Raw genomic sequence first — 22,508 nt, forward strand, 5'->3', positions numbered from 1 at the left:
TCTTGGGTACCCAGAAAAGAAGAGGAAGTCGATCATCGTATTGAACAATAGATGAATATAGGTAGCCAGACGGTCGGTTTTGAAGACCTGACGAGTAACAGGCGGACGATGATTTTATGAAGTGTTCTCAGGTAAGTTGACGAAACAAGTGACTACCTGCCTACCGTCGCCCACCTATGCCCACTTGGCCAATTTGGGAGGTGGAAGCCAAATGGCCAAGTTGAAGGGAAGGTATCTGAAGTGGTCACATTGAAACGGCGAACGCGACAGGTAACTCATATCAGATTTGCGAGATCCGGGAGGTTGTTGATCATGGCCTTAAAGCGTTCAATGGGTTAAATACCGGGGCTCGAAATATTCGCGAAATGCGGGGAATCGATCGGTAGAATGGTCCAGAGGAAGGTCAAATCGCTTTTGGAGAGCTGGTGATGGACGGGATTCGTCAATGGCTGATGATTCACGAATGGAGATGAGTGTTGAAGAGGCGAAAAGGAAAACGAAGACAGTAAGTTGGGAATTGGCGATGTATAACAGCTGCATATGTACCAGATGTTGCTAGGAGATACGCACAAGATCAGCGGCAGACCCTAACAATAGTACCTCTTGCAAAAACCATCGCCAAGCCACAGCCCAATAGTGGCAAGTGCAGTGGCTTGACAAGGCCCAGTTGCCTAGGCAGCTTCAACCATGACTCCGATTTCTCATTCTTCGTTACAACTTGAACAACAATCACCATGGCCATCAACTCCCGGCTTCTTCAACGAGAGGAAAGCTCTCCAACATCATGGGTAATGACCGCGACCATATCTCATTTTCTTATTTGATGGCCTCTCACAGTCACGACTCACGGCGCCTGAAGGTTGCGACTTTGCGCCTGGGGAGCGCTACCAGATTTTGGTGCTAACCACCACCCATCCTGTTAGTGCCTTGACTGCAATGGCAAGGCCACCTCGGACATGATACCATCCTTCAAGACCATGGGGTGCACCGAGGATGGTTATCCTTTTCAAGGAAGTAAGGACCGCGAGAGGGGTATCGGACCCTTAGGCGATTGGAGCGCTTCACTCGAGGTTCGGTGTGATCGTTCAGCTACCTGACCCAGATTTGCGGCCAGCTCTTCTTGCTTACCTATTCAGATCCGCATAACCATACTCATTTGAGACAAGTCCAGTAACATCAAACTGCTGACTTCTCCATACCTTCAACAACTTGACAGCCTCAGGGTCTGGACCGGAACATGCGGGGAAATGCCAGGGACCAAGATCCAAGCTCGCCAAGATGAACCATCGGCTCCGAGTGACCGAGTTGCCGAAAATGGCATCCAACATCGACGGAACAAGGCTCGCCGGCAACGGAACTAAGCCCACCGTCGTGACGTCCTGGACAATGGCCCGTACTTCCGGATTCTGCCTGCTCCATCACCAGATTTAAGCATGATTCTCTCGTAATGAACGTCTTCCCAAATCTTGGAAATCCCCTTGTGTACCCGCATGTCGGGGTGTCACTCCGTCTCAAGACACCATCAACCGCCAAAATCTCCCTCTAATCATGCTCCGATCCCCGATCAACACGAGTTCAAGACCTCGACTTCGGTTCTTTCTTCCGCTCAAACTTTACCAAGTTCAAGGAGAGACGGCAATGCCGGTCTTGAGGTTGTATTCGGTGTTCTCAACCCGTCAATCCCCAGAAAATCCATGTTCCGCTGCGGTTTATACAAGTCAACGACCGTGATAAATACCATCGGCCATCCACCATGGCATGCATATACTTCACCACCCGACTGCATCCATTCCATCGGTGTCATCTAAGCGTCATTCCCTAGACCACCAGACAGACGCCCAAGATGGTTCATAAACTCGCCTTCTTAACCGGCCTAACCGCCTCCCTCGTCTCCGCCCAACAAATCGGTACCATCACCCCCGAATCCCACCCCAAACTGCCCACCAAGCGCTGCACCCTCTCCGGCGGGTGCCAAACCGTCTCAACCTCCATCGTCCTCGACGCCTTCCAGCGTCCCCTGCACAAGATCGGCGACCCATCCACCGCTTGCGTCGTAGGCGGTCCTCTCTGCCCCGACGCCGCCACCTGCGCAGCCAACTGCGCCCTCGAAGGCGTCGATTATGCTTCTTTGGGTGTCAAGACCGAAGGAGACGCCCTGACGCTGAACCAGTGGGTGTCTGACCCGTCGAACCCAGGACATTACAAGACGAGCTCGCCGCGGACTTATCTCGTTGCTGAGGACGGCAAGAACTATGAAGCTGTCAAGTTGTTGGGCAAGGAGATCTCGTTCGATGTGGATGTTAGTAATTTGCCTTGTGGCATGAACGGGGCGTTTTATTTGAGTGAGATGTTGATGGATGGTGGACGGGGAGAATTCAATGCTGCAGGAGCGGAGTATGGCACGGGGTATTGCGATGCGCAGTGTCCCAAGTTGGATTTTATCAATGGCGAGGTTAGTTTCTTTCTATATTTCATACCTCCAGGTAGAGGTAGAGGTAGAGGTAGAGGTATTAACAGGCACCAGGCAAACATCAACAAAACCCACGGCGCGTGCTGCAACGAAATGGACATCTTCGAAGCCAACGCCCGCGCAAAGTCCTTCACCCCGCACCCCTGCTCCATCGAGCGCGTCTACAAGTGCACGGGAGACACCGAGTGCGGCCAGTCCCAGGGCGTCTGCGACCAGTGGGGTTGCACTTACAACGAATACCAGAAGGGAGTCCATGATTTCTACGGGCTTGCTCCTCCCGCCAAAACCATCGACACCACCCAGAAATTCACCGTCACCACACAATTCCTGACCGATAATGGCCGTGAAGACGGCGTGTTGGTGGAGATCCGTCGGTTGTGGTCTCAGAATGGAAAACTGATCAAGAACGCCAAGATCGCTGTTGATAGTTTATCGACTGATTCAGTGAGCACGCAGTTCTGCGAAAAGACTTCTTCGTGGACGATGCAGCGCGGCGGACTCAAGACCATGGGCGAGGCGATGGGAAGGGGCATGGTGCTGATTTTCAGTATCTGGGCGGATGAGAGCGGGTTCATGAATTGGTTGGATTCCGGGGACAGTGGACCGTGCAGCGCGACCGAGGGTGATCCGAAGCTGATTTTGCAGAAGAAGCCGGATGCGAGGGTGACGTTTTCGAATATCAAGTGGGGAGAGATGGGTAGTACGTATGCTTCTGCGGGGAAGTATGGTGTTAGACGGGTTGCGAAGGGGTTGAGTGCTTAGACTGTAAGAAATTTGGTGGTTGTTGTTTGTTTGTTGAGTGAAAGGGATGCAAAAAGTTGTCTTGGATACAAAGCACAGTAAAGAAGAAACTTCCATTCCAAAGGGATTATGCTACAAAATCACGGCGTTTATTCATGTTCAATCATCTACATTCTATCAGTCATTTTGCCTCATCGGACCTACTTTGTCTTTCTTTTACATTCAGGGCTTAAAGTTCAACCGCGACTTCCCACCTATCTCATCCACCTCATTTCACCAGCTCATATCCTCCCATCACCACCACCCCCCCTTTTCAAGTCCTAATAGGAATACACCCCATCAACTTCACTTTCACCCTCCTTCGCTTCCCCTTTGCCCCCTCAGCATCATACAACCCCTCCAAAGCCTTGACCTCCCTCAACGCATCTCTCACCCCCTCACTAACTTTAACCTCCTCCTCCTCTTCCCTGCCCCCCCTCCCCCAGACATCCCTCTTCCCACCCCCATTGTTTTCCTCCCCCAAAACCTCCCACATACTTCCTCCCTTCGAATTCCCCTTATTTCCCATCCCCGTCCTCGTTCCTGTCCCCTCAACCTCAACATCCCCCTCCCTCACCTCCACAAACAACGCCTCACTGCCCATCCCCTCCCCCCCTCTAAACGTCTCACACTCGGGACTCACCCAGAACCATTCGCTTCTTGGACGAATCTCCGGATGGAGGATATAGATCGTTTCGAGACTGGGTAAGTTATCGGGGTAAAGAAAGGCCAGGTCGGCGGGTAATGGACCGGGCCCTCCGTTGGGATTAGGGGGGGAGGCGGAGTCCCAGAGGAAGGCGACGCGTTTCAAACCGGAAAGGACGGGAAGGGCGGAGGAGAGGGAAAAGGGGTGGGTGCCGGAGAGGTTGGTCAGGGCGGGGGAGGTGGTGAGGAGGATGTTGGATGGATGGTATGTGGGGGAGGAAGAAGAAGAGAGGTGGTAGGGTGCAAAGGTGATGTACTGCGAGCGTTTGGAGGAGGAGGGGGGTGGGCGGAGGAGGCAGATGACGTCTGTGGAGATGTCGATGGTGGGTTTGGCAGGTTCTGGATTTTGCGAGTTGGATTTGGTTTTGGAGTCTTGGTTGTCGTCGACGCCTTTATCTGCCGGTGGTAGTGGGTACAGCTCGGTAAACAACTTCCTCCTCGTTAATTTCTTCTGGATCATGTCTTTCATTGCTAGTAGGGCGTGGTCGCGCATCTGTGGTTTTGGTTTGGTTTGCTCGTTAGCTTTTATTCTCCTTCCACTTTTCCTCTGTCCTCCAGTTCTTTACCCCCATTTTCCCCCCTTTTCCCCCTTTCCTTCATTTCTTCCCCACATCCCACCATTAACACCACTCATACCCATCTCTTTGACTAACGAAATAGAATGCTAGTACTCACCACCTGATTCCCAAAACTCACCCCCGGAACAACCGGCCTCAAAGTCGTCACCGAACTTCTATACTCCTCAAACCACTTGAGGAACTCCTTCCCCTTTTCCTGCTCCTCCCATGGCGTGTTGGGATCTTCTCGCTCACATTCATCCACGCATTGTCCGAGATCTTGTAGGATGTGCGAGTCGTGGATGATGGCGTCTTGGACGAGCGAGAGCTCAAGAAAATGGAATGTGTTTCGGGGATTCTTGGTCTTTGGGGCTGAAAATCCTTTGGGTTTGGTGGCTTGCGCGGGAGCTGGCGCTGGGCGAGGGGCTGGTGCTGGAGCTGGAGCTCTAATGGGAGGGTGCGGAGCTCGAACTGGTGATGGAGCGCGAGAAGGAGCCCTTGAAGGAGCTCGAGATGGCTGCGCTGTCCTTGCCGGTGCAGGAGTCCGATTGCCACTGGTCGTACTTGGAGCTGGGGAGTTCCTGCCAGATGTGGACCTGTCGTTTTGTCTTTCTCTTGGTGGTGGGGATAACCGACCAGACCTTAAGCCGCCTGGCTGGTGATTGTTGATAATCTGGTTGTTTCTTCTTCGCGGGTAGGGTGGTGGTGATCTGGATCGTTGACGGTCATTTCTCGATCCGCCATAGTCTGATCTTGGTGGAGGGTTGCGTCGGCCTGGTGGGTTTCTCGAAGATGAGGTGTAGTTTGAACTCGAGTACTCTCTCGCTGGCGGGCAATCACGCTCCCTACGGTTGTCGTCATCCCTTTGGTCTCTTTGTGAACGTGGCGGTCTTGGTGGTAGACCGCGGTCGTTGTCGTAGTACTTCTTGTCGGGGTATCGGCGGGACATTTTTTGTCGGTGAACTTTTTGGCTTTCAATGAGCACTCCTCTTGTACAGGAAAAATAACAAGTTCAAAACCAAGTATGCAGGAAGGGAAACAGAGGAGGGATCATTGCTTTTGACTTTCCCGACGGTTCAGTTAATACAGCAAAGCACACACGTTGTTCTGGAGCAGAACCTTCATTGTTCGCAATACATCCCACTGCCGTCCCTGAAATAGAACATCCAAACAAACAGCCTTTGTTCATTGACTCATTCATCCTATTCATCGAACAAAGAGTATCGCCAATGCATCACATGCCTCATTCAGACCAAGACAGACAATAGCATTCTTTCTCCCGTCGTCTGCCCAGGCTTCCAACCCGTGAGCCATACTTCCCGCAAACACAACTTCTCAGCGTCTCCTCGAGAATGATGTATTTCCGCATCCCAAGACAACATCTACCGCCCTCTCAATCTCCTCAACCACCCTCCAGGTCTACCACTACCATTAGGTCCCGCATCTCTCTCCCCACACCATCTACACTCCCCCCTCTCCATTCTCTCCCTCCCCTCCCCCATCATCTTCACCAACTCCTCCTTCTTCTTCAGAACCACATCATCCCGTCTCAACATCTCATGCCACAACGTCAAGAACCCTGGCTTCTTGATCTTGCTCCCAATTCCGTTTCGTCTCCCTTCCCCATTAACCTTCCCTCCTGTTTCCCCATCCCCATCCCCGTCCTCATCTTCATTCAAAGAGCCCTCCGGCCTCTCCACAAACCCCTTCAACCCCCCCGGTAAATCCTCCCAAAGAGCCACCTGCTCACTCCTAACCCTTCCGCCAACCCCATCCTCCATCGCCCTCCTCCCCTCCCTCCCAGGATGAGCATAAATCCCCCTCCGTCTCCTCACCCACCCCAGAATCCCCGCTCCCAGCGCCATATCCCTCCAACTCGGCGGTCCATCCTTTTCCCCTCTTTCCCACGTCACCATCTCCTTTCCATCTTTCCCACCGCCTACACCAATTCTAGTATCAAGCACCTGCACGCACGGAATTCTCAAGTTACATTCCTCCGTTCTTGAAGCTAGGGCATGTACTCGAGCAGCAAAAATGGGTATCTGTTCGACGAAAAACTGTTCCTTGTCGGCTGGGGAGAGGAAATTGTAGAAGGCTTGGCAATCGAGGCGGGAAATGGATGCTTGTTGGCGGAGACCGGGGATAAGGTCGACGCCGCCTAGCCGGACTTCGAGTTGGGTGAGACCGTTGGAGAGGTTGGTGGCCGCTGCAAAGATATGCTTGTTTCGTGCTCGGGCTTCGGCGTCTAGTTCTGTTGGTGTGGTGCGAAAAGCAAGGTTAGACTCAGGGCGCGGACTAAGGGGCGTGCTGGGGATGTTCAAAGCAAGCACATCGCTCTCGGGGTCAAATGTATCTGGTGGATAAGGCATGTCAAAGTACTCGGTTGGAGTTGGTGGTCTTTGAAGCGGGGCCGGTGATGGTGAACGGAGCGAGCTGATGATGCTTATTGGAGGTATCGTGGGAGGAATGACGGAAAGACCTCCTTCGGACTCAGTCCATGCTGCGAAATGAACTCGTTTCTCGGATCTTGGTGGTGGAGGAGGGACCTCACTCGAGGACAAGAAAACAGGCTTTCGTTCAATCGCGTGAGTTGACATGTTGAGAGCAAGTCCCTGGGAAAGATGTTTGACTGAGGACAGGTAGAGGAATGTTCTTGCATAGAGGACAAGGCAGAAAGATGGATACAATATAAACGTACCTGTGTATGATCCACGCTGTTCTTCGGCGAGGCAAATGATGACTTTCAGCCTTGGACTTTAAGGATGACGGAAATTGATTGTGACTATCCAAGGTTGAGCTGCTGGGCGTTTGACGCAAGCATGATCAATGCTTCGATAAGGAGCTAGTTGATCTCGTTTTCCGTGATAAACATTCCATGATGAGACCTTGGAATGCGTCATGACATGCAATCTCGGCGAGGAACGACATAAAACACAGCGGCAAAAGGTTTCCCACGACAACAAGTTGGAATTATGGCTGTCAATGAGAATATGGCCAAAAGTTGTACAGAGAGTGACAAATTGCTCCCCTATTAGTTTCAAGATCCGACTCATCATCGACTCGACTCTTCCACCTCTCATTACATGCCGTCGATGTAAAAATCACCCCTTTTTGTAAACACAATTCTATCTGACCGCCAATTCACCAAGAAATTGCACGACTGCCACCTAATCCCGAGAATGGAACAACAAGCCGTAAAAACATGCAAATGGTATTCGAAATATTAACACAATTCCCAAGCGGGACAAATGAAACGATAGAGTGATAGAACCGCTCAGAATCAAAGTCAAACAACTTGTCATAAGACAGACATCTCGGCTCTTCAGCGACGAATAGACCAACGAAGACCCTTGGCCTTTGCCTCTTCAGAAACACCCCAAGGCTTTTGAGGAGTAGAGGCGGTGTTTGGCACAAGTGCCCGGCATGCGGCAGTGGTGCAGTCATTCTCTGTCCAGGCGACCTGGAAGTCATCAGCCCACCAGGTCACTGGCTTGCCGGCAACTGTCAACGTGATGTTGACTGCAGTCAAGTTGGTGAATTGCAGTGCAGTAGCGGAATCCAGGATCTGATGGCGGAGAACACAGCTGTCAATATTCTTGCAAGCGCCAACCACAAGAGTCTTGTTCGCCTGGATCACATCATGAACACCGTTCCACTGGATGCCCTTGACGTTGAAGACGCATGGCTCAACAGTCGAGTTGCAACCAAGGCTGACACCGAGGAAATCGAAGCGGAAGCAAGGGTTGTTGCGAAGCTGGGCGAGGCCGATTTGTGCAACGTTCTTGGATGCGCCATCGTATTGAACCATCTGGGACCCAGAGGACGGGACAAAGCGCGACTGAGGTGGAGGCACGACACGGAAGTCATCCGAGAACAAGAAGCGGTGATACGGGCGAGGAACAGGCTGATGGCGCACAACCATGGCACTGTTGGTGTCGCTGTTCAGTGTCTCGGGAGCGTGAATGTCATCGAACTGGAGCAAACGTCAGTGATTTTAAACTTAAAAAAAGGGGCCAAGGACAAACTCACCCCGAAGGTGTAACCACCACGATCACCAAGTGAGCCGCATGCAACAGACGCCGTAGAAACCGAGTCAGGGGCAACCGAGGAAGGGGTGGGAATAACGGTAATATGCGCAGCACGGGGGTGAATGTGGCCAAGGCCAAACTCGGTCTGGGGAGGAGGAACCTCTTCACCAGCAGAGGTCTCGGGCGGGGCCTCGAATGACAATGTGGGAATCGCCTGCTCATCTGACGAGGTGGAGGGCTCGGGAGTGACAACAGGAATGCTCTGGCCACCGCCAGATGAGGTGGTAGCCTCGATAGGCTGGCCACCGCCGGCAGTGCTGGTAGGTTCGGTAGGTTCAGTAGGCTCGATAGGCTGGCCACCACTGGCAGCGCTGGTAGGTTCAGCAGGCTCGGCGGTCAGAGTGGGAATGGCCTGTTCGCCGGATGCGGTGCTGGCGGGCTCCGGAGCGACGACTGAGGGAATCGCGGGCTCTGAACTGATCACAGCAAGGGTGGAACTGCTCAGCATCAGAACGGTAGATGAGTCACTGGGAGATGGTACAGAAGGCGCCGAGCTAATGACAGCCAAGGTTGAGCTGCTCAACATCAATACAGTGGATGACTCGGAGGACGGGGCTGGCGCAACAGCGCTGGCGGAGATGTAGCTGGTTGAGGATTTGGTACAAGTGGTGTCAATGGAGTACGTCGGCCACATGGTAACGACAGAGGGACCAAAGCCGCCGTTCTGACCGGGGTCAAAGAAGGCGCCGCCATTGCTGGTGGTACACGAGGTGGTGGTGACCAGTGTGTTCTGAGGCCAGACAGTGAAGATCGAAGGTAGAACAGTGACGACTTGAGGACCCTGAGCAGGTGCCGTCGCAATCACAGCGGAGGGCTGTGCCAAAGTCAAAGTAGTCGCAAAAGCACCACCGCCAATTGCAGAGGGAGAGTTGAGACCATTGCCAGAACCGTTGGGATCAATGGTGACAATGCTTGGGCCAGAGCCAGGTCCAGAGCCAGAACCAGAGCCGAGAGTGGTGGTAAATGCAACGACCGAGTAAAGACCAGAGCCGATAGGAATGGTTTCCGATAGGAAAATCTCTGACACAGTCAAGATAGGACCGTTAGACTGAGCCGCGCCAGCTCCTCCCTGAGTAATGGTGAAAATGGAACCGGCACCAGCGTTAGGTGAGCCGTAGCCTTGAGGGCCATTGCCAGAACCGAAGGGACCATTGTCCGAACCAGAGGGGCCATTGTTCGAACCAGAGGGTCCGTTGCCAGAGCCCGATGGAATGGTGAAAGTGAAGGCAGTGGCGAAGCCAGTTGCACCGGGTTGTAGACCACCGGCAACCTCGGAAGGCAATTCAGTAATAGTCAAGACAGGACCAAGGCCGGAGTTGGGTGAGCCGTAGCCTTGAGGGCCATTGCCGGAACCAACAGGCCCACTGCCATAACCAAGAGGCCCGTTACCGGAACCGAAGGGACCATTGTTCGAACCAGAGGGTCCGTTGCCAGAGCCCGATGGAATGGTGAAAGTGAGGGCAGTGGCAAAGCCAGTTGCACCGGGTTGTAGACCACCGGCAGCCCCGGAAGGCAATTCAGTAATAGTCAAGACAGGACCAAGGCCGGAGTTGGGTGAGCCATAACCCTGAGGACCGTTGCCCTGTCCGGAGCCTTGGGGTCCACTGCCTTGCCCATTGCCAGGCGACGACAAAGTGACGGTGAATGCAGTGCCGACACCATTCCCACCAGGTTGGACACCTCCGGTAGGAGCAGCACCACCCTCAGTGATGGTCAAGACATTGGACGGGCCATTTTGAGTGGCCACTGGGTTGCCGCCGCCAGGAATCGTAAGAACAGTGGGATGTCCATCAGGTCCAATCACAGTGATGACTTCTCCACCGGGAAAAGAGCCGCCATATGGGGTCGCAGAAGGCTGAGCAGTGATGCCCCCAGCACCGGCCGGAATGGTGACGATGGATGGTGAGCCAGAAGGCAATCCCTCAGTCACAGTCAAAATGCCTCCCTGGCCGACCGGAGCCGTGTTGCCACTGGCAGGAACGGTGACGGCGACAGGTGTACCAGAGAGCGTGAGAGTAAACACTGTGCCAGCTGCAGGAGTGGCCAAGCCATTGCCTCCCTCGGTGACAGTCGCGAGGCCAGAACCAGTGGCGGGGTTGCCGCCTGGGTTGCTCTGAGGAAGAGGCACAACGACCGGTGTGCCATCAATGGTGATAGTGAACTCCCCGTTGTTAGGGGAGCTTCCAGATCCAGACCCTGTTCCATAGCCACTGGGGGACGGACCCTCAGTGACAGTCAAGACATTGGAAGGGCTGGAGCCAGAGCCGCCGCCGACAGGAATAGTGACAACATACGGTGCACCAGAAGTGGGAGTGATGGTGAAGACCGCGAGGCCACTGGGAAGAGAACCAGCACCAGACCCGGTGCCAGAGCCGTACCCGGGAACAGTGGCAGAACCGCTGGCAACAGTTGGTTGAGCGACCGGAGCAGTTGCAGGAACGGTGATGGTGAACAAAGTCCCAAACTCAGAAACAACAATCTCCGATGAGGCAGGCGAGGTTGCAGAAGGCAACGACCCAGATCCAGGAAGCGTGATGGTAAAGAGAGTTCCCGACTCTGAGACGACAATCGCGGAAGGTGTGGGCGAAGAACTAGACGGTTGCCCAGTCACACCAGGAGTGTATGTGACAACCACGGGTGTAGCGAACCCATCAGACGGCCCGAGAGTGATCGTGATAGGAGAAAGCTCGCCAGATGAACCAGTGGGGTTGGAGCCAGATCCAAATGGGTTGCTACCACCACTTCCATACCCAGCAGGGCCACCACTGACCGAAGGTGATGAGCCAGATCCTGATGATGGCTGGAGGGTGTAAGTGACGGCATAGGAAGACTCGGTCTCGCCTGGCCCAGCAGGAACGGTGTAAGTGACAACGACGGGAGACCCAGTGGCAGCAGATGGAGAACCAACAGGTTCCGTGACGGTAATAACGCCAGGCTGATCACTACCGCCGCCATAGCCGTAAGGATCGCTTGCAGACGGACCAGAACCGGAACCGGAGTTGTCAGGAACAGTGACGGTCAAGACGCCAGATGGGCCATTGCCACCAGAGCCGTACGGGCCGCTTCCAGGGAAGGAACCGCTGGAATCGGTGGTCTCGGGAACGACAACAGTGACGACACCGGACGGGCCATTGGTGTTGACAGCAGAAGGAGAAGCGCCAGAGGGATAGTCTGAAACGGGAACCGTGAAAGTGACAAGGCTGGGCTGGCCATTAGCTCCGGTAAGCGTGAGGGTCAAGCAAGTCGACTGATCATCATCGCTTGTACCAGAGGAGCCGCTTCCGGGAGTCGGTAGAACTGTGACGGTAACCGGACCCGAAGGGCCATTATAAGGTGCCGATGGAGCACCACCGCTTGGGGACGCTGAGGCAACTGGAACGGTGACAGTGGCAAGACTCGGCTGGCCGTTGGCTCCAGTAAGCGTAAGAGTCAGGCAGGTTGACTGACCCTCGTCACCTGAGCCAGACGGGCTGCTGCCAGGGAGGCCAGAGGCGCCTGGAAAGGGGAAAGCTGTAACGGTGACCGGATCCGAGGGGCCATTGTAAGGCACAGAAGGAACACCGCCTACGGGGAAACCAGAACCAGCGGGAACAGTGACAGTCAAAAGGCTAGACTGACCATCAGAGTTTGCTCCAGGAATTGTCAGCGTCAAGCAAGTCGACTGGCCGTTGCCATAACCAGGACCGCTGCCTTGGCCACCCGAGCCTGAACCCGGAGTGCTGCTGGCAGGAACCGTAAGCGTGACTGTGGGAGCTTGGTTGCCAGAGCCGAAGCCAGACTGACCAGAACCTTGGCCGGGAAAAGACTGAGTGGGAGCGCCAGCTTGGGGAACAGTCAAAGTGACAGTGTCGGGTGTTCCATTGCCCGCAGGCGCAGCAGAGCCGCCATAAGGAGGGTAGCCGGTTTCGCCTGATGATCCGCCATTCTGACTGGGCTGAGTGGCCTCGAGAACAGTGACAGTGACGGGCGAACCGCCATCCTGACCGCCTACGGGAGACGAGCCGGCACCAGGTGTCAAAGTGAAAATGCCGGTGTAGCCAGGCGAGTTGCCATCAGCGGAGACGGTGTATGTGACCAAGGTGAGACCTGATGAATCTCCAGCGGAGACAGTGCTGTGAACGCCAAAAGGACCAAGTGGGATAGTCAGATCAGTCGGTCCATATGAGGAGCCCGGGTCGCCAGGTGGGTAGGGGAGGTTGGGTGTCACAGTGAGAGTCTCGACAAGAGGAGTGGGCATGCCAGGCTCGGCAGGAATCGTGTAAGTGATTGTCAGAGGATTCGGACCGCCAAAGAATGGTGGGTAGGACTCCTTGCCCCCCTGAGTCGTGGTGAGTTGAGGCAAAGGAACGGTGACGGTAGTGCCGGAACCAGGGTTGCCGGAGCCGCCAGCCCCAGGTGTGAGCGCGTCGGAGCATGTCGAGGAAAGGAGACCTCCAGGCACTGGCAAGTTGGTTGGCACTTGTGGATTAGCCGATGCACCGCCAACGACAGTGACAAGCGGACCAGATGTCGCGCCATTGAGGCCAGGAGCTGAGACGATGGTAGACCATGACCCAGGACTGTCTGCAACGTCAGGAATGGTGACAGTGAGCACAACAGTGGCTGACTGGTTGGGGCCTTCTGGTATTGTGAGAGTGACGACTTCACCGGCCTGCCCAGATATTTGAGGAACAGTCACAGTGACTCCTGCGGGAGAGGAACCGGAGCCCGAGCCGCCGGGAATGGTGATTGTGATACCGGAACCAGACCCTGGAGAAGCTGGGCTGGGAGATGCTTGGGGAGCAGTGACTGTGACAATTGAACCAGGAGAGTTGCCGTTGCCGTTATTGCCAGCACCAGAACCAGCGCCAGGTGTGTTGAGGGTAATGGTCGATACCGGGATGGTGACCGTGCTCATGGGAGTAGAGAGAGCTGTGATGGTGATGGTGACAGGTTCAAGAGTGCTAGCAGAGCCGAAGGGAGAACCGAAGGGGGAAGACTCAGTGGTGCAGGTAGAAGAAAGAAGACCATTGTTGCCAGAACCAGAAGGTGAACCGAATGACCCGGGAGACCCGGCAGCAGGATCAGAACCGCCAACAGGAACCGTGAGAGTGAAGACCGAACCAGCTGGGGCAGCAGCAGTCGGAGAGTTGCCGCCCGGGACAGTGACGAAGACAGTGCCTTGGTCTGTCTCGGTGCTTGTGCAAGTTGTGTCGATGTCGTAATCGAGGCTGCGGAAAGGACAAGTCAGCAAACAAGAAAAGAGACAATGGCATTGGATGGAGAAGGCATGGGAAAGGACTCACTTGCGAGGGACAACAGCACCGGATGCTGTCCAGGCTATGCCCGAGAGCACGCCCAGAGACGCGTTGAGACGCATCTTGGTGTCAGCGACTGGATGCCGAAGTGGTGATCTTGCTTCTCAAGGTGAAGAAGAGAAGATAACAAATTGGACACAAAGTAGGTGATAATGAGCGTGATGCCAGAAGAGAAAACGCCAAAAGGCAAGAAAGTGGGCGGAAAATCTGATGATGCCGAGATCAACAAGGTGGAGAGAGACTGAGTTGAAAGCTGAAGGATGAGGAGGATGAATCGAGAGAACGACAAGAGGAGCAGGACGGCGGTCTTATGTAGGCCATCTGAAGAGCCATCCTCGTTTCCCACCATCCAAGCAGATGACGAGGGGTCGGGGACAAGCAGCATGTCGACTTCCTCTGCGTTTAATGATCCTAACATTGGGGAGGAAGGCGTCGTGGTGGAAGTGGAAAGTTGCGCATCGTGGACAGAAAAGAGGAGGCAAGCATGTGGACATCAATCGTGCGAAAGTCGACGAAGGGGGAAGGACTTGATGGCATGAAAAGCCACTCTCGACCGCAGCGGAAATGAGAAACAGGATGTGCTTGATTGTCAGGGAAGGAGCTCAGGGGACTTCAATGAGGGAGGGGAGAGCTGGGACTGGTCCATGTGAGATCATCAAGAAAGACGTTCCTTCCTCAACTGCCATCTCTGTCTGCGAGAGAACTTGGCCATCGAAATTTCGTTGGGACTGAAAATCCACCCGAACTTCTGTACCTTCTCGTCAGCATATTGCTCCTTCCCGCTTGTGAAGTCTTTGTGAGACCAACATCATCGAGGATGGATTGAAATTGGACACATTGACCGCAATGGGGCAGCAATGACTCGGAAGTCACTCTTGTCCACCTCGAACCGCGGCAGGAGTGGAAGGAGGCTGCACTTTTCATGGTGAGTCGTCCCCAACCGAACCAAGTGGGAGGTGTAGTTTCGGAGTTGACTGAGTTGCAGGATGTCCCTGGCAAGAAGCGCTCGCATGGAAGTCGGACTGCAGAGTAGTACTACCTCTGCCCTCTGCGATGCCAACTCGGACGGAGCTGAGATGAATGGTTTTGAGCTGTGTTCCTTCCTTTGGCCGTCCTTCCTTGCGCTCATCAAACTCAAAATTCCGTGACGACATTCAGTTGCCCCAAGTGCTCCTTGACAAATCCTTTCTCCTTAGCAGTCTCCTGCTACTCAAGCTAGTACCGGACTATTTCAGGTCGTTTGTCTCCATGCTTCTTTGAGGAATAACGGGAAGGTTCACGCAGCATCCGAATCGATTCCATCCATCACTTCCACATCCATGCTCTGAATCGAATGACAGATGCGACTTGCGGCAACTTCACGCCAGGTGAGTTATCTCGGAGGGAAAGGTTGTCCATAACCGAAAGGGACGACTGAATGTTGTTTCATTTACCGAGGTACGTGTGAGTAAACGGGTTGGTTCAGTTCTGTGCGTAGCAAAGCACTGGCGAGTAGTACTGACTGTAGTGGTTATTCTTTTCTTTCTTCCAGGTGTCAAGGTTGGTGTCATATTGATTTGTTGAAGATAATGGAGCGTGACACCCTCAGTAGAAGTATATTGCAAGACAGCAGTGAGTGGGAAACCTATGTTAGGCCGGACAGTAGGGAAAGAGTACATAATGTAGCTGTAACAATGAATGACAAGACTAGAGTGGCCTTTTCGTGATAGACTTTGGGTACCTAAAAGCACAACGAGGCATTCGCTGGCCCGGGGAATAAAACATGCATAAAGCAATACGTCTGTTATTTGTGCCAGTCCATAATCTATACCGGATCGTCATGGTAGATACCGTCATGGTAGACAGGTTCGTCTGGCTGGTTTCGAGTCGCCTGGTCGCTGGCAGTGACGGGCCGTCCAACTCTGACCCGCGACCTCTGCTCCAGTTCTGCTACCCACAAGGCAGCTCCAGCGCTGGTAGTCAAGAGGAAGAAGAAGCTCAGCACGGGTATCAGCTGGAGGACCATCGCTACGGTTCCAAACCACGTGTACTCCCACGACCAGTAGCTGCGTTCCCGCTTCATCTCCTGCTTGCTCAACCCTCGCAGCTGGAACCATCTGTGGTGCGACAGCTTCCCGTACCGAGAACCGGTAATCATGAGAAAAGCAACCGTGCCGCCGTACGGGATTAGATTGAGCGGGAGAAAGACGATCAGCTCGATGATTTGTTTCAGGCTGAAGGGTTGGAACTCGGCCTTGGTGGTGGGCTTGCCCAACATCTTGACCGACGTGGGCGCATCCGGGAAAAGCAGACGATGGGGCGCAACGAGGTCGGTCAGTCCGTGGTTTATTAGCGTTGCCTGTTAGTCATACCGTTAGCAGGCTTTTTCCCACCTCCTTGCAGATCGAAAAGCCCAATTGAACCTACGTCAAAGATATCCACTTGGGCCTCGTCGACAAAGAAGCCCTCAAACAGAGCCTGGATCACCACATGGCCCTCTCCCAGCACGAGCACTATCGCATTGAACCAAGCCCCGGCCTTGCCCTGGAAGATCATCAAGAACAGCAGCTGGGGAACAAAGGCAAAGGTAAACAGGATCAGATACACCAGGAACGAGATGATGGACAGCGGGAGTAGGCGGCCTAGGAACACGGGATAAAATTCGGGATGGCGCAAAAAGTAGTATATGCCTTGGATAGGGTATGCGGCAGCGCGAAAGGCACGACGGGCACGATCGACGGGGCCGCGAAAGGGCCGAAGGAAGATTTTCAGGATGCGCCAGAGCAGCGGGCTGCTTCGGCTTCCGCCACCGCTGGTGTCGGGGAGGGAGGGCATGGCGGAGGTCCAGTGGTGGTGGTGGTGGTTTATGCGCCGGCGACGGGTTTGTTGTTCAACTTGGTTGCAACTGAACGGATTTCGATCTGGTATCGGAAAGAGTCTGGAATATCGCCGTGGTCTGAGAACAGGACAAAGACCTATACTGTCTGGGGTCACTGAAATGCGATGAGTTGCAGGTGACACCAACCGGGCAGGCGGGCGGCGTGACGTTCTCTGCACCGCAAATCGTCGTAACTCGCGGTTCTCGTGTTACACAGGTCCGTCACTCAGTCTTGCCTGCAGTGCAGTGGTTGGCGAGCCTCAAGCGCTGCCCTGGCTACACACTGTGGACTGCAGTGCCGACGGGAGAAAGCACAGTGGGCTGGCGGAGGAGTACTTTTGTGTTTTAACGGCGGGGCGGGACAGCTGTCTACCCCACACTCGGAGCAGAGGGAGGAGCACGGGACTCGGACCGAGAGTGCTCCACTCACAGACGACTATGTGGAGCCTAGACCACCCGACGACTGGAGCCTTGCAAGCCTTATCAACTGCACTCCCTTTGTCCCATTTGTTGGCGCCCGTCCAGAAATTCATCAACCAAACAGTACTCGTCTTAGGGCGTGTCCGATGCAACAGTACCCGTAGAGCTCCGGAGTGTTGTCCGGCACTTCACCTACTGCAGTATGTATGCAGATTGGGTTATGTAATTCGTTTAGAAAGTCACTTCCACGCCCCATTTCAGCCGGTTTATTCCCGCTCTCTAACAATTTCTCGTTGGTTTTCCAGCTCTCGTTGGTCCAGTACACTAAATGGCTTGGCAGCCAGCTTACTCCACTATTTCGGAAGCGCGCTGTGTGGTGGTTGGTCTCGACTAACCTTGGCGGGCCAGATTTACAGAAGGTCCTTTCCGTGACCTTTGAAGGTGTGGAAATGCCTTGTCATGAATGTGCAATTTGTCTCAGCCGTCCAGAAAAAAAACTGTCCTGCGGTGGGGGTCAGAACAAAGGGAAAGGGAACTGCCGTGGGTCATTTTTATCTCAAAGTCGGGTTGGACCCTACAACTGTACCTCTAGAATCTTCCTCTTGTTGAACTGGAGTTGAACTACTGGGTTTCGGGCGGTTCTTTTCCGCTCCCAACGGTGCAGAACGCCCGGTTCTGCTCCACTGACCAGCTGTCAGCCCATTTTTTGCATCCCAAACAGGTCAAGCTCCTGTGGAAGGTTTGGAGTTTGGACGTCTGCTGGTACCGATGGCAACGTTCCATCGATCCAGGCGCAGAACATCCATCTCCAGAAGTGAGTGTGAAGTGACAAGCAGAGGACTCGACAGGACTGGACACTCGTTCAATCAATCCACCTGGCCGGGTTCCCCCTTCGAAAACAACGAATCTCTTTCCTCTTCCGTGGCACCAGTCGCGGCATCCATACCATGGTAACACGGCAAAGCGCGACACTCCAATACCGCCACAGGCGACAGCAATTCCACGGCCGAATCGGATTGACTCCCACGCCAGAGCAGTTTGTGTTACTACTGCGTAGTGGGACAGGGACATGTTTGGGACACTGTGACGCGGGCAAAACGGCGGACAGGCACAGGCACAGGCACAGGCAGGTCTGCAGCGCAACGCTGAGGCTGGGCTGGGCCATGGCGTCGATGCTTCTACCGACAATAGATAAACGGGGCCGCGTCGGACACGGTTCCGGCACAGCGTTGTGGTTGAATGGATTCAGTTCGTACGGTACCTAACTGGCACCAAAGCAGCATTGCAATCAGGTTAGTGTCGACTGTCGCATCGTGGGCTCCTTCGCTCTACAGTATGTACACTACTAACTGGATAGGTGGCAGCCCACCGCCAGCCAACCACGCACATGCTCGGGGCGACATGGCGCTACTTGGGATCCTGGGAAAGTGTTGGGCCTTGGCGGCGATGCTACGAAATCGCTGCATCGGGAAGTCTGTGAATGGCTGTTGACCATTGATTGCACTTGTTGCCTGGCAAAACTCTGGCCGTCCGGTCTCCTCCTACTCCTCTAGCGCGCGCGCACATCACCTCCCGAACTCTGTCTGTCTGTCTTTCCACGACTTGCACATATTCCCACTGTTCGCTCCGACTCGAGGCTTCCGCGCCTCACCAGTACTCCGGCACATCAAATGCTGGGCCGTCACCAGCTGCATCGAGAACAACAGTCCTGACACGATGGACACTCCTCCCACGGCCTTCAGGGGCAGCGAAGACGAGAGGTCGGATCAGCAGAGAAAGAGGAACCGCATCCGGTTTTCGTGTACCACATGTCGAGAGAAAAAGTAAGGCTGCCCATCCACACACTGTTTTCACGCCTTGGCTGACCACAGTGCAAAGACTCAAGTGCAATCGCCAGTCTCCGTGCGACCAGTGCATCAAGAGGAACGTTGCCGCAACATGCAACTTTATTCCCTATGCCCAAAATGAGCCGCGCCCACCCCCCTCTGTCTCGGGCACCACACCCGGCTCACAAAATGCCGGCTCCCGCAACAGGAGAGGGGCCCTTCAGGACATGACGGCAGCAGCCCGCCTTCGCCACCTCGAGCATATGGTCCAGGTCCTGAAAGCGCAAATGCGCCGTGAGGAGGGTGGTGGTGGTGGTGGTGCGGACGTGCCGGTTTCTTCTTCGAGGGCCATCTCTCCTGTCCCTCCGTCGCCCTCTGCCCAAGACACGCAGCCGGATGCAGAATCAAGCGCGCCGTCCAAGGGGACAGCAGGCGCCATGGCCGATCAGACACGATACGTCGAAGTCATTCATTGGGAAGCAGTCTACGACGAGCTTACCACCTTGACCAAGAATCTCAAGGCCTCGGATGAAAGCGATCAAGAGGAAGAGGAACACTGGTCGCCCAGGAGTAACATGCCTGAACGCCAGCCCGTCTCGGTCCTCTTTGCTGGTGGCTATGCTCCTGTTTCCCCGGCCGATCTGTTCCGACGCATGCCACCGAAGCCTGTATGCGACCGTCTGCTGTCCATCTTCTTCCAGGTCAAAGACGCCGCCTGGTCAGTCTTCCATCTGCCCACGCTGTGGAGATACTACGATGCGCTCTGGCAAGAGGATGCCGAGCTTACCTACACCGATCTGGCCTTCTTCTTCCTCCTGTACGCAAACTCGGCCCTCTTCTGTATCCATACGGGCGAGGAGGTTCCTGGCAACTTGGGAAGCCCGATGCAGGCATATAGCATGCTTAAAGCCACGGGCGCTCACGCCCTTGCGCTCTCTGACTACAGCACACCAGGGAAAAACAAACTTGAGGCCCTGTATGTCTATTTCATTGCCGAGTTTATCGGCCAGCCTGACGCACCGCTCAGCACGTCCATCATCTTTGCCAACATTGTCCGACTTGCCATGCACATGGGACTACATCGTGACCCGAAGCACTACCCTAACATGAGCCCTTTTGAGGGCGAGATGCGCAGGAGACTCTGGCTGCAGTTTGTCGAGGTTGACCAGATCGTCGCGTTTCAGTTTGGGCTCCCGAGCAACATCCAGTCCCGTTTCTATGATACCGAAATCCCTCGTAACCTTCTTGACACGGACTTTGACGAAAATACCAAAGAACTTCCGCCCTCGAGGCCCGAATCCGAGATGACATCCGTCCTCCTGAACATAGTAAAATCTCGCATGATATGTGCCTTTGCAGATATCACAGCGGCCATGTGCTCGAGGAACCCCATCAGCTACGCTGAAGTCATTCGTCTGGACAAGCAGCTCGAGGACGCCCACAACAGTCTTCCGCCTCTGCTCCAGTTTCGTAACTTTGCCGAGTCCAAGGACGACCCCATTGACGTGGTAATGCAGCGGTTTTGGATGGAACTAATGTATCAAAAGGCACGGATCGTGTTGCACCGAAGGTACATGGGCATTGGAAGGACGGATAAGCGTTACGCGCACTCTCAGCAGGTCTGTCTGGACGCGGCCACCAAGACGTTGCGAGGCCAGTTCGATCTTTATTGTGAGCGGCAGCCCCAGGGGCGATTGGCTTCGGAGAAAAACGGGCAATTTTTCCGAGCCAGTATTACCACTCACGACTTTCTCCTCGCCGGCATGATCCTCTGTCTCGAACTTTCCCACATCAGGGCAAGGGAGAAAAGGGAGGCATCTCCTTGTGGCACGCGGCCTAGCGCCGTTGAGAACGACGTCATCTCGAAAGACGCATTGATGCAGATGCTCGAGACGTCGCGGCAAATTTGGCAGTCGACACGGAAGGAGTCAACTGAAGCAAATAGGGCCTTTAAGATTCTGTCCAAGATGCTCTGTTTATCAACAGGAGCCGTGTTCGAGAGCAGTCCTGAATCGTCGGGAAGCGCATACGACTCGACCCAGGCGTCTATTTATACCAACCCCCAGCCAGGTAAGCAACCTTTTTCGTGATGTTTGTGCAGCCTACCGAGACTAATACTGCTCACGGAAGCGACGGCAGTGATGGGTGCAAATCCCTATTACTACACGCAGCCCCAGGCTCCCACCGCCATGAGCCAGACCGTACCCGTTGCTATACCCATAGTCATGCCACCAACAACCACAATTCCACACCCCGAGCAGATGCAATATCCTCTGGCGTGGCAGCCGGACCTCCCCCCTCCGATAGGACCCGTGGACCTTTCCCCTTACAACACAATGGACCAGTTCATGGATCCGAGCTTGACAGCCGACTGGGTAAGCAAAAGGAAGCTGGTTGGTGCGGGCAGTAACAAGAAGCTAACATGGATACAACAGAACTTCTGGGACAATCAGGTCCACAACACGAACGCTGACGAGCTCCAAATACCGTGGAATACGTTTTTCAACCCTCAGATGCCAGGCTATCAATAAATTACTTGGAGGCACATCACCAATGCTTGCCTATAACCGATATATGCGGTCTCGATGTGGAATTTGTCTGTGATATAATTGCAGTCATGACGAAACAGCGTCGAGCGGCTCATCAGCCCCCGCTAGATGCATCGTGAAGTTCTCAATTTACTCATGACAGAAGGTGACGGGAAGCGCGACCGCTTACGAAATCCAAGATGGTAAAGAGCGACAGCCACTTGGCCCTCCCTCTCTTTACATAACGTGGGCTTAACGCAGCGCATTCTCTGTGCTGGCCTTGACAATCCCAAAGATTGTCCAAGAGGTCGAGCAACACTAATGTGTTATTCATCTAGCCCCAAGCCGTCAACGGGAAGGCGACTCGGAGTCGGACAGCTGGCGACAGTCCAGATGCCGAAGCACCTCGACTTTCGGATCTTGATAGGCCATTTGACCGTGGCATCTTGCCGCTCTCGCCTCGGCAGAAATCACCATTATTGCAAAAGACGACAATTCTCTCTCAACTTCAGTTTTCAACACTATCGAGCACAAACGTCACCACGCCCGAAAATGACAATGGCGGGGATGTAGTTGGGTAGAGGATATGGGATGGAGATGGAAGAGGCTAGTAAACGAGGGGGCTGTGTTAAGCACTAGAGTAGGGGTTTTGTGCTTTTCAGCCAGTACTGATGACATTTACAGCCCACGAGTGTGGTGTCCGGGGCAGCAAGCCTGGGGCTTCAAACAGCATTCCGGATGGGAACGGTGATTCGATATGTATTCGGATCCGATCTCAAGGCGTCGGGGCGCGCCGCATCGACAACGACGGGCCCTGCACCGTCTCCACACGGCCCCCGCCATGACTGAGCCGAGATCCGATAGACGCGGTCTATTTACCCCTCTTCAGTTAGCTCGGATACTTAGTTTGCAGTGATTGGACATTGCGCCATTGGCATGTGTCATGAAGTTTGGGTGGTAAAGTACGTGTAGTAACAAGC

The 22,508-nt window shown here is 54.3% G+C and overlaps 8 protein-coding genes across 8 annotated transcripts; 3 read left to right on the forward strand and 5 right to left on the reverse strand.

Moving 5' to 3' along the window:
• Positions 1-445: 445 nt before the first annotated feature.
• On the forward strand, positions 446-1,539 carry NCU05058 (hypothetical protein; the record flags this gene model as incomplete). The annotated part of the gene is made up of 3 exons (XM_951339.2): positions 446-505; positions 924-1,014; positions 1,217-1,539. 3 exons carry the CDS (start codon positions 446-448, stop codon positions 1,429-1,431), a joined length of 366 nt encoding a protein of 121 aa, XP_956432.1. The 3' UTR covers positions 1,432-1,539.
• Positions 1,540-1,843: 304 nt separating this feature from the next.
• gh7-1 (glycosylhydrolase family 7-1) lies at positions 1,844-3,232 on the forward strand (the record flags this gene model as incomplete). Its single annotated transcript, XM_951338.1, has 2 exons — positions 1,844-2,452; positions 2,525-3,232. The coding sequence occupies 2 exons, from the start codon at positions 1,844-1,846 to the stop codon at positions 3,230-3,232; spliced, it is 1,317 nt and encodes a 438-aa protein (XP_956431.1).
• Positions 3,233-3,524: 292 nt separating this feature from the next.
• NCU05056 (hypothetical protein) lies at positions 3,525-5,461 on the reverse strand (the record flags this gene model as incomplete). The annotated part of the gene is made up of 2 exons (XM_951337.1): positions 3,525-4,448; positions 4,652-5,461. The coding sequence occupies 2 exons, from the start codon at positions 5,459-5,461 to the stop codon at positions 3,525-3,527; spliced, it is 1,734 nt and encodes a 577-aa protein (XP_956430.1).
• Positions 5,462-5,894: 433 nt separating this feature from the next.
• Positions 5,895-7,109, reverse strand: NCU05055 (hypothetical protein; the record flags this gene model as incomplete). The annotated part of the gene is made up of 1 exon (XM_951336.1): positions 5,895-7,109. One exon carries the CDS (start codon positions 7,107-7,109, stop codon positions 5,895-5,897), a length of 1,215 nt encoding a protein of 404 aa, XP_956429.1.
• Positions 7,110-7,459: 350 nt separating this feature from the next.
• NCU05054 (hypothetical protein) lies at positions 7,460-13,964 on the reverse strand. Its single transcript, XM_951335.3, has 3 exons — positions 13,886-13,964; positions 8,542-13,810; positions 7,460-8,485 (listed from the first exon to the last, which is right to left on the reverse strand). The coding sequence occupies exons 1-3, from the start codon at positions 13,957-13,959 to the stop codon at positions 7,835-7,837; spliced, it is 5,994 nt and encodes a 1,997-aa protein (XP_956428.1). The 5' UTR covers positions 13,960-13,964; the 3' UTR covers positions 7,460-7,834.
• A 1,382-nt stretch (positions 13,965-15,346) lies between these two features.
• Positions 15,347-17,052, reverse strand: NCU05053 (hypothetical protein). Its single transcript, XM_951334.2, has 2 exons — positions 16,304-17,052; positions 15,347-16,235 (listed from the first exon to the last, which is right to left on the reverse strand). The coding sequence occupies exons 1-2, from the start codon at positions 16,709-16,711 to the stop codon at positions 15,702-15,704; spliced, it is 942 nt and encodes a 313-aa protein (XP_956427.1). The 5' UTR covers positions 16,712-17,052; the 3' UTR covers positions 15,347-15,701.
• A 959-nt stretch (positions 17,053-18,011) lies between these two features.
• col-23 (colonial-23) lies at positions 18,012-22,501 on the forward strand. The gene is made up of 5 exons (XM_951332.2): positions 18,012-18,466; positions 18,539-18,997; positions 19,053-21,070; positions 21,131-21,375; positions 21,436-22,501. Exons 2-5 carry the CDS (start codon positions 18,891-18,893, stop codon positions 21,529-21,531), a joined length of 2,466 nt encoding a protein of 821 aa, XP_956425.1. The 5' UTR covers positions 18,012-18,466; positions 18,539-18,890; the 3' UTR covers positions 21,532-22,501.
• NCU05052 (hypothetical protein) lies at positions 18,037-18,339 on the reverse strand (the record flags this gene model as incomplete). Its single annotated transcript, XM_951333.1, has 1 exon — positions 18,037-18,339. One exon carries the CDS (start codon positions 18,337-18,339, stop codon positions 18,037-18,039), a length of 303 nt encoding a protein of 100 aa, XP_956426.1.
• Positions 22,502-22,508: the final 7 nt, after the last annotated feature.

This window comes from Neurospora crassa, linkage group VI, assembly GCF_000182925.2.
Source record: "Neurospora crassa OR74A linkage group VI, whole genome shotgun sequence".
In the NCBI taxonomy this organism is placed as follows: domain Eukaryota; kingdom Fungi; phylum Ascomycota; class Sordariomycetes; order Sordariales; family Sordariaceae; genus Neurospora; species Neurospora crassa.

Excerpts from the sequence above, each read along its gene's own strand:
- NCU05053 (XM_951334.2), bottom strand. The coding sequence starts at position 16,711 with ATGCCCTCCCTCCCCGACACCAGCGGTGGCGGAAGCCGAAGCAGCCCG. Across the intron at positions 16,236-16,303 it reads CCCAAGTGGATATCTTTGAC|GCAACGCTAATAAACCACGG; the intron begins GTAGGTTCAATT and ends TATGACTAACAG.
- col-23 (XM_951332.2), top strand. The coding sequence starts at position 18,891 with ATGGACACTCCTCCCACGGCCTTCAGGGGCAGCGAAGACGAGAGGTCG. Across the intron at positions 18,998-19,052 it reads ACCACATGTCGAGAGAAAAA|ACTCAAGTGCAATCGCCAGT; the intron begins GTAAGGCTGCCC and ends CACAGTGCAAAG. Across the intron at positions 21,071-21,130 it reads TTATACCAACCCCCAGCCAG|CGACGGCAGTGATGGGTGCA; the intron begins GTAAGCAACCTT and ends TGCTCACGGAAG.
- NCU05054 (XM_951335.3), bottom strand. The coding sequence starts at position 13,959 with ATGCGTCTCAACGCGTCTCTGGGCGTGCTCTCGGGCATAGCCTGGACA. Across the intron at positions 13,811-13,885 it reads GGTGCTGTTGTCCCTCGCAA|CCTCGATTACGACATCGACA; the intron begins GTGAGTCCTTTC and ends TCCTTTCCGCAG. Across the intron at positions 8,486-8,541 it reads GTGGTGGTTACACCTTCGGG|TTCGATGACATTCACGCTCC; the intron begins GTGAGTTTGTCC and ends CGTTTGCTCCAG.